The sequence below is a fragment of the Ochotona princeps genome, chromosome 7, assembly GCF_030435755.1.
Source record: "Ochotona princeps isolate mOchPri1 chromosome 7, mOchPri1.hap1, whole genome shotgun sequence".
Lineage (NCBI taxonomy): Eukaryota > Metazoa > Chordata > Mammalia > Lagomorpha > Ochotonidae > Ochotona > Ochotona princeps.
In genome coordinates, this window is record NC_080838.1 from 34,282,535 (window position 1) to 34,292,560 (window position 10,026).

The following is a 10,026-nucleotide window of genomic DNA, read 5'->3' on the forward strand; positions in this document are numbered from 1 at the left end:
TAAAGCCCCACATAAACAATTATAAAGGAATAAAGTCATAAGGTTCAATATTACCATTAAGCAAAGTGATACGTCCGTCCAAATTTCTTAGGGTTATCAATGGACATGATACATGTGGGACAGAAGTCTCTTTTAGGTCAGCGCCCTGGCTCTTGTAACACAGATAAATGGGAAGTGAACGGAGGCCAGTGACTTCGAAGCTAGGGCTTGGTCCAGGCACACAGTAAACACAACTCAGGCAAACTGGTGGGTGGACTCAGGTCTAGTTCCAATGAACACAGTGTCTGCTTGGGAAATATAGGGAATCACTGACTTTTTTTTTTTTTTGGATGATCTGTTCCAGAAAATGTTCAGAACTGAGCTGTTCCAGATCACCGATACAAAGATGAATTTTTGAGTTGTCAGAATAATTGCCATACTCCTTGGTTTTACTCTACTGGCTCAGAACTAGACGCTTATACTTGCATTATGCCCTCCTATGAATTTCTAAGTCTTTCGAAGTCTCCATCCCCTAGTAGCTTTCCCAGTCTCTAAACTGAAACTTTCTTCTTTGAGGCAAGTATGCAAGGCAGCTTTTCTATATCGAGTGGGCCGACTTGAGCTGAATTGCAACATTATTCCTTGGCATGGTTAGAATTACCATCCTCTAACACCAACCACAAGGACTCTTCTGGAGCCCACAACATTTAAGTCACAATTTAACAACAGACCTTATGTAGACAGTTTATCTCCACCTACTATTTACAACTAATGCAAATGTATCGATGGATAATATAACCATAAAACAATTTGCATTAAGCTGATCTTCAGCTTTGGATTGCATGACTATATATCATTCTTCAAAGCCACATGAGAGTTCACATCAAAAGTCCCCACAAGGTTTCACTGTTTTCTGGGATCACAAGATGGATCACATTTTTCTCTCTACATCTCCTCAGTCTTTACGCTCTCGTCACCTAGTGCATACACCCAGGATGTTCCACATCCTATACTCTGGGGCTTCCTAAGGTAAACTGAGTGGCATGTTAAATCGTTCACACTTAGAGCACTTCTCAATCCTCAGAATAAAATGAGCTGTGATTCTAAAGTAAGTGGCAGCATTAGGGTACAATATGGACCCCGTATTTTCCTGGACCAAATCTGTTTTTGCCACAGTATGACTGACCGAATGAAGCTCTGGCTTACTTTGTTCCAAGTCCACATGCTGCACTATTTTCCAGCTAACTAGCAGCCAGTCACACAGTGGACTTCAGGAATCCATTCAAAGCAAGCTTCACCAAGGCAATAACAGCCTAACACTATACCTACATTTGAGAAGTTTCTGTCACATCATGCTGCTACCTCTTGAGTTAAATACTAACACAGGCTTAGGATGCTTTGTTCTTTTTAATCCTGAAAGGATCATCGTGTTCCTCTCTAAAACTCACACATAAGAAAGAACACACAGATATATAACTCCTTTCAAAGTGTCTCTCTCCTCTTCTCCCCACTTAAGTAAGGACAAATCTCAGGTAGACAGTATTCACTTCTGAACAACCCTACACTCATAGTCTGTGACACAGAATAGAAAATATAAAAACCATAAAACCCTGATCACCATTACAGTGGCCAGGGAGAAGTGGGGAGTCAGAAAAATATGCAAAGCCTTGACAGGCTGGATGTGTGCAGGACGCCAGGAGAGGGGGCAGGGTTTCATGAGGTTCTAGGCAAGCCCTTTGATGACGTCACCTCACATACATAATGTTACAGCAGTCAGCACAGGCCTCCTGCTCTCCTATTGGAGAACACCATGTCAGCCGACATCAGAAGATAATCATCATTGGCCAGACAATTACAACTGGAGCAACTAGCATCCACTGTTGTTAGCAGGAACCTGGCAGGCTGCTGAAAGAGAAGGCAGAGCCCAGCTTTCCTGCTCACTCCATGAATTTCTGTAGCCTTACCAGTCACTAGGTGATTTTGCTCCCTGGCTAGCAGCACTTATAAATGAAGTCAGCTATTAGAGAGAATAACAGGTAAAGGCCAGACATCTCATAAAAGAACAGCATGTCTCTATTTTCACTGTTGGGAAACCACAAGGGCTGTTCAGTGTAAAATTGGAACTCCAAAATGCTATTTGGAATGAAAAGCAAGTATTTTCCTCTACCTCACGAAATAAACTTCCAATTACCAGCTAATATAACCCAAGATATTTTTTAACTATATGTGCACCACCAAGAAAGACATGGCTGAAGATGATTCTCCAAGGAAATATATATTGATTACTTCACATTTCAATTGCTATTCTAATATATTATTGATCAAACTATTTGCTAGAAAATGAAAATAAAAACCCTACAATAATAATTTCCTGCCTCCGCCAAACAGTATCAGGTTAATCATTCATTAAGAAAGCAAGAAACTTGAGGAACTTGTCTCAGTGGAACGCTCTAGTGTTTAGACACACCCCACTCCAAAACTGGAGCCCCATTCCATGTGGATGTGCTGAGCTCCCAAGTACAGGTTAAACATCACCCTTAACAAACTCTCCCTATTTTACATCCCAGTCCCCTTACATGATATGATGCTAGTTAGTACAGACCCTGGTGCTGCTGCATCATGACCCCCAGTCCTCCTCACAGTTCCTCAAAACCAAATGTAACTTTTTGTTCACGGTCTTGATAGCCAATAATTGGACATAGTTATGGTGTGCAGGGTGACCACTCTATGTATGTGTAACATGTAATGGCCAACATAGTAACAGGGTAGCTCATCTTGGAGAACTGCATCATAACTCTCTAAATTAACAAGTTTTGGGGGGAGGCCATGACTCAGTGATTTTTAAGGATGACCCAAGTGAATTCTCAAAAGTCACAGCAGACACTTCCCTCCATCCAGCCCGGTTTTTCTTCCAAATCTATTTCAAACCGTTTTAAGCGAATGAGTCTGGCAAAGGCAAAGACTTTGTGGTTTCCTCAAGTTCTCCCTCTTCAAGAGGACACAAGCACTGGTTTTTGAAGTTCCCGTTTCCTCTTAAGAGGTGAAAGGAAAGTCATTTTCTTATCTACCCAAATCATGACCTTTTTGGCTGTTGCTTTGGTGGGAGGGAGTCAGCTGAGCCCCCTGGATGCCAGGAGAAAAGGCACTGGGGTAAACAGAAGGTAAGACAATGATGATGGGGAACAGGTGCAAAGCCAGCAGGGTTCTTTTGACCGTCCATGCAATTCGAGAACATAAAGTCATATTGGCAGGAAGGGAAAAATCCTAAAATGTGACTGTAGCACGGTATTCAAACCACAGGTGGGAGCCAAGCATGCAAAGCCTCGGCATTAACAGGTAGGTAAAGTCAATGATAAAAAACACCAACAAGCTTCTCCAACGCCCCCGCTCAGCCTCAGCCAGTACAAAGCTAGGAAATAAGGCAGGAATCTTGCTTGAAGAGCCAGTCTGGTAGAAGGGGCAGCCATTATGCAAATATCCAGCGACAGGAATAAAAGCCAGGCAAAGAGCACACCAGTAGCCAGGTACATTAAAGAGCCAGTAGCAAACATTGGTGAGATCTCAAGGGTGAACAGAAGTTGGTGCATTCTCAATCCCATGAAAGCTAGGAGCTCTCTGGCTCAGTGAGTGCTTAAGTGAGTGAAGAGGCAGGAAATGGTACCTAGGACAGGTGTAGGAAGTGGCCTCAGGAAAAAAAAAGCCAACAGGTACAGGTAAATAGCAGGCAGTATCCCCCGCAGCATGCAAAGAAAGGCGGACAGACAGGAAACCCGGCCAGCACACAGGGTCAGAGCAAGGGACTCGGGGGACGCAGGTTGCACCACGGATGCAGCAAGTGAGAGGGCCAGCTGACGCTGGAAAATGCAGAGCACTCGGGGCCAGCACCGAGGGAGACACGCTCCGCTCGGCGCCAGAGAAGACCCAAGAAACAGCTGCAAAGACCCCCGGTCTGGCGCGCCAGCTGCGTGGCCGCCGGCGCCCGCCAACTCCGGTCACCGCCCCTGCCCGCCTCCAGCGCCACCCCCTACGCGGGAGGAGGAAGTGCGTGTGGATTAAGGACCCCTGGGCGCCGGGGCTGGCGCCTCCCCATGTTCAATCTCTACCCTGATCGCGGTGTACAACCACCTTCCGGACCCGCCCCTGGACGACCAGCCCCGGCTGCCACGGAAGGCACCAGCCCCACGCCCCATGTGCTCGCGGCACCTCCTGCCCTTCCGGGCTGCTCGCGGGCCCCGAGCCCCACCAGCCACGCAGCAGCTGCCGAGTACAGGAGGCGCCCCCAGCTCCGGGCCTGTAGTCTCGGGCCCGGCCGGAGCGCGCGGCCCAGGGCGCAGGCTCCGCCGGGCTGCGGCCGCGAAAGCGCTGGCGGGCGGGTAGCAAGAAAGCATCGGCCGGCGCTCCCCGGTCCGCGGGCGGTCTGAAGCAGTCGAGAGCCGTAGCCGCGCCTCCCGAGGAGGGTGGGCTACCCCAAGGCGGGCGTTAGAAAAAGTCCGACCCCTTCTTAGCCAGGCTCTCCTCTCCCAGCACCCCCTCCACCTCGCCGTGCGCGCGGGGTCTCCGGCTGCCCACTGATGCGAGCAGGGGGAAGGCCTGGCAGGTCGTGAAAGCGCGGGGCACGCGCGCTTGGCACGAGGCAGCTAGACTCCCCCGGGGCCCGGGAGCCCCGTGGGCTCGACCTGCATCGCTCCGGCCCCGGGAAGGCGGCCTCGCAGCCCGGGAGTCCTGGGCTTCCACTTCCTTGATCCCCAAACCTAGCTGAGGGTAGGAGAGGAGGGGGTCTGTCTACGTGACAGAAGCGAGGACCAGCACACCCTCCTCCGTTAAATATTGCAAGGTGACACTGGATCGCCTCCCACACGGGGATTTTCAAAAGGAAGGGCGGAGGGAGCGCAGTAAACAAGAAAGATGATTCCCCATTGGAAGTTTTTCTCGGGAAGCCCTCCACTCCCCTTTTCCTCTCCCCCTCCCCAGGACTGCAAACCGAGGGCTTTTCAGTCAGTGAGCATGGACTCCAGTCAGCAGCTTTGAACTGAAAGTGAGTTGTATCCAAAAGGCGTTTCCGTCAAACAGAAACTTCATCATGGCGTGGCTGCACACTCGCTCGGGTTCATTCATTTTTATTACAGTTTTCATTGTCCCCTCCCCCGTCTCTATGAAACCGGAAGGGGGTCCTGTAAAAGGAGGCATCCGGCCGGGGAACGCCGAAGGAGGAGGGCAGGGAAGTAGGAGAGCTGCAAGGAGAAAGGAAGGACACGAGGGATGGAAAGAGGGCGCGGACCCGAGCCGAGCGCGACGGACGGGAGAGGGTTAAAGCGAGCCGGCAACCGGGTCCCACCTCCCCAGTCTTTCACTCACAGTCGCTGCAGGCCGAGCAAAAAAAAAAAGAAAAAAGAAAGAAAGAAAAAAGAAAGAAAGAGAGCGCGCGCGCGAGAGAGAGCAACAACGAGGGAAACCGGGAGGACAGCTCAGGTAGGAGACTAGACTGTGGCATCCCTCCCGCCTGCCCAGCCGTGCAGACACCACCCTAGGCACACATACATGTTCTGAGTTATATAATCCATAGCAGAGCTGCCTGGGGAGGCCGGCAGCTCCTGCGCGCCGAGCACTGGGCAGTCAGCTCGCCGCGCCCGCGTTCCCCGCCGGCTTGGCGCGCGGGCAGGGGAGACCGACCCGAACACGCTCCGGGAAAGCCGCCGGGCTCCCGGACGCCGGGTCACGCGAAAGCATCACCTTACCAGTTTTCCTGCATCCACTGGATGGCCTCATTCTCGTTGAACTGCTTTTCGAATTCATATTCTTGTAAAGTCAACACTGACATGTTCATTGGGGCTGATCTCTTCGGAGTCGCTACGTGCTCTCTACACAAAATAAAATAATCTTGTAAAGCGCTAGGCTGCGAGGGCTCGCTCCTGCCTGCTCCCCCCCACCCCCCCACCCCGGGTCTGCCCTCGCCGCAGGGGCTCCGGCGCTCGCCTCTCAGCTACATCCAGGGTGGAGCATTGCCTGTGCCTGGGCGCCCAGCTCCTCGCCGTGGGGCTCGCCTCCTCCCGGCGTCCGCATCCACCGTAGGAGGAAATGAATGCCTTGCGGTCTTAGTGCCCGCACGTTTGTCCATCACCCTTTTTTACTCGTCTACAGGGAAATCTCCTCCCCCTCGTGCGATCGGGAAAATTAACCCTTTGCGAGGGAGGGCGCAAAGGAGCGAGACCTCTCCCCGCCCCCGGTGTAGTTTTATCCAGACGAAGGTGGGGTTGGAGGGCTGGGGGCAGGGCATAGAGAGGGAGGAAGTGGCCTAGGGGTCACCAACGTTTTCCCCCTACCTCAGAACACACACACACACACACACACAAACACACACGGGCACATACACGGGCACCCAAACCCGGCAGGCTGCCCAGCCCTGCCTTTGAATGAAGCTGCAGCGTGTGGGGCGCAGCTCCGAGGCGCGTGGATGTTAAGAGCTTGTAGAGTAAACAATTGGGAAATAGTAAAACCTGCCAGCGTTCTCTCACCAAACAACTCCAGGTAAACCTGCAAGGAGCTCACACGTGAAACGGATGCCCTGGACCTTCTCGCCCTGGAGAGACCTTCCGGCGTCTCCCCAGTCCCCACCCCTGAGATCACCGGCCCTGACTCACTTTTGCCAGGGGCCGAGCGGCCCACAGAGCTTCTTTTTTTTTTTTTCACTATTTTTTTTAAATTATTTTGCATTATATGACAGTTTCATAGGCTCTGGGAATCCCCCTAAACCCCACCCCTCCCCCTCCCCTCCCCCCTGGTGGATTCCTCCACCTTGATGCAGTACTACAGTTCAAATTCAATCAAGATTCTTTCCTTGCAAACATATACCAAGCATAGAGTCCAGCTACTTATTGTCCAGATGGGTTGAACAGTTTCATGGGGAGACCATTCTGGTCCGAAGTTAGAGCTGGTAGAATATCATCACAGTCAATTAAGAGTCCCAATATACCATCAACAGCAATTTGCAATATTATGGAATTGACATGGTTTTGAGTAACTAGTATGTTAAAAAAAAAAAAAAAAGCAAGTCCTAACCACAACCTATGATTAGCTCATTGACATTTCAATTTTAGTTTATATACAGGACCGGCTGCTATATACCTTAAAATGGCTATAAGGTACCATTCAGTTGTCTCGTGTCTATTTCATTTTAGTATTTAGCCATTTGTTGTGTTGAAGTATAATTTTGCTGATCTTGGCAGATTTTAGGATAATCTAGACTGGCTTGTAACTCTAACAAGATATTTGTCGACATTTAAGGTGCAGAACATTTTTTTTTGGGGGGGGGGTGCAGGAAAATCCTCAACACCATGATGAGGAGTAACTAATCTTTGTGTCCCACCCAGCGAGGCATGAGCCAATCCACGCCAGCTCTTTTCTGTCAGATTTCAAGCTCTACTTTCTGTTGTTTGTCTATTTATCTTAGGGTATTTTTTTAGTTTGTATGATTGTTTGTTTGCTGTGAGGGGTTTTCGAAGCGATCCCGATAGTCATTGCAAGGGAGGGCGGGGGTCCAGAGGTGGAGCCAGGCTCTCGGACCACAGAGAAAGCTCTCCTCCTTGGTCCCGAAGGACATTTATTGTTCTTCTGTTTCTGCGGACCGCTCAGGGCTTCTGGTTGTCTTTCTGATGACGTTGTTTTTTGCGGGGTAGTGTTTGGACTTCTTCCATCCCCTGCGTAAGTTCCGGTTGGGGGTGGGTGACCTCAGAGTACTCGGCCTCTGAGGGCATCCACTTCCCTGTGGCCTCCTTGGCAGTTGGAATATAGTCCTTGTTGCTCGTATTAATAGTTTGTGGTGAAGGTCTGGGAGTCTTCATGGTTGGGATCCAAGCTTCCTCCTTACCACCTGCTCCACTCTGGAGTGCCCCCCTGCTCCACGCACATGACCTCCCCACAGAGCTTCTTAATCACGTGTTGGCAGGGGAGGATGAGGATGCAGACGAGGAAGGTGGAAAATGACAGCGGAGACCAGTAGCCAGAAGTGGAAGAAAGGAACGGCAGAGTGGTTAGGTAGAGGGTTTGGGTACCACGAGAGGGATAATTAATGAACAGAGACAAAAGAGGAGAGGAAGTTAGAGAACTGGACCAACTGGTCCAAATGCAAAGGCTTTATTTGTATGCATGAATAATTTTGCTTTATTTATGCTGCTTGTAGTTAAATGTGATGTTGCCCTCCTACAAGCCAAAGAAATTTTCTACTCCGTGTATCCCTTCACATATTTCCTCCAGAGGATGGGGAGAAGGAAATATGAGGCAAAGAGGTATCTGATAATCTAATACAAAAATTCAACTGTGAACTTTAAAACACAATGTCAGCAACTTACACTTTTACCATCAAAGGGACATTTAGGACCCAAAAGCAAATTTCCTTTCTCAGATGCAAATTTCCCTACCTCCCAGGAGTCCAAAGAGAGGGCATTTTCATTCATAGGTAAATATATCTATATCCTGAAACCTGAGGAATACAACTCTGTAAAGGGAGAAAGTATGGTTAGAAACTAACGAAAAAGTTCAATTTTATGCAAATCAAAGGGCTAAGCCTGTTGATGATTAGCAAATCAAAAAATAAGTTAATACTCCCAAAGGCTACAGATTGGGAGGTTCTTACTTTTCCATTTAAGGATTGTCATTCTAAAGACTTACAGTGCAGGTCTGAGTAAGTTTAAAGCTAAGGCCCAAGTCAAAAACACTTGGCAGTGTTAGGCTGGAAAGTGGGTGTGGTCAGCCAAGAAATATTTTGTAACACAGGGCCTGGGCCTGTGAGTAATCGATAAATATTTGTAAAGTGATGAGTAATTGATTAAGTGTATGAAACTGCAAAGTGAGGAGGCACTGAGAGAATCCTAGAAAGACCTCAGTTAGGTCTTACTATTGCTCAAAAATGAGTTAATTTTAAAATTCATGGCTTTTATTTACAATGGCATGGAATTAAAAGGTATGAGGAATTCACATTTGTTTACTCTGTTTGTTATTCAAAACATGACTGTTACTGCCTGATTATTTTCTGAACACGGATGTAGGGTTATATTGAAAGCAATTATCTGATTGGCTTCTGACCATGTCTAAAGAAAACTTACTCCAAAATAGAAGATGTATCCCTATTTCTTGACCTTTAAGGCTGACAATTATATATATAAAAAAATGACGAGCATTTGATAGTTCTACCTGCTAGTGATGCTATTCAGAACAAGCAGTGCCAGCAGACAGTGAAAACTAGTGCCTCCAGAAAGCCAACTGGGGAGGCTCTGGGATAATTCTAAGTTGATAGTACTGAGTCATGGAATCTTCCCTGCAGATGCACTCACCTGGGACGTGGAGACTCCAGGAGAACTAGAGCCACAAGGCTCCCTTGGAGTTCACATTCTAGGAGGGAAGACACTTGGGGAGTGAACCAACGGATACATCTCTTTCTTTGAAATAAATATGTAAGTTTTTTTCTTTAAACAGGTAATTTCTTGAAGGGGGAAATTATAGGATTCAAATTAGGCAACATGCCATAAAGAGCTGGTAATCTCACTTCCATCCGGACGGCCCCACTCAGGCCATGATGGGGAGTGGATAACCGGTTGACAAAGAACCAACTACCTTCTACAGAGGGGTGCAAAGAAAAGCAAATGCCCTGGGCTAAAGAATCAGCTCCGGACACTGTGCCTTAGCACCAGCATTCCCTATAAATCTGGCTAATGAACCTGGGAAAGCAGCAGAATATGGTCCAAGTGCTTGAGCACCTGCACTCAACTTGGGAGACCTGGAACAAGCTCCTGGCTTTAGACTGGCTATGCTCCAGCCTATTCAACCATTTGAAGTAAACCAGTGACGTGCATGGAAGATCTCTGTGTCTCTCTCCCTCTCTCCCCACCCCCTTCTTTCTGTAACACTGCCTCTCAAATAATATGTTATATTAAATAAATGAATCTAAGAAAAAGAAAAAAAAAGAGTTTGTAGGCTTTAGGGGAAAAGGCTGGTGGTTAAACTGAGAAGCAACATGTTAATTTCCAGCAATTTTACAACTTGGAGTTTATGGAG

General features: G+C 48.3%; 1 protein-coding gene across 4 annotated transcripts in view; it reads right to left on the minus strand.

Annotated features, from left to right (window-relative positions):
* Positions 1 to 6,636, minus strand: part of ELOVL6 (ELOVL fatty acid elongase 6) — a 115,561-nt gene extending 108,925 nt beyond the window's left edge. Inside the window, exons 1-2 of one of the 4 annotated variants that reach the window (XM_058666931.1) lie at positions 6,618 to 6,636; positions 5,715 to 5,837 (exon numbers count right to left, since the gene is read on the minus strand). In XM_058666931.1, the coding sequence (XP_058522914.1) occupies positions 5,715 to 5,803 (89 nt within the window). In that variant the 5' untranslated portion in view covers positions 5,804 to 5,837; positions 6,618 to 6,636. Of the gene's footprint in view, positions 1 to 5,714; positions 5,838 to 5,952; positions 6,199 to 6,525 lie in introns of those variants that run through there. The other 3 variants (XM_058666930.1, XM_058666929.1, XM_004594525.2) reach the window with 3 other exon arrangements.
* Positions 6,637 to 10,026: the final 3,390 nt, after the last annotated feature.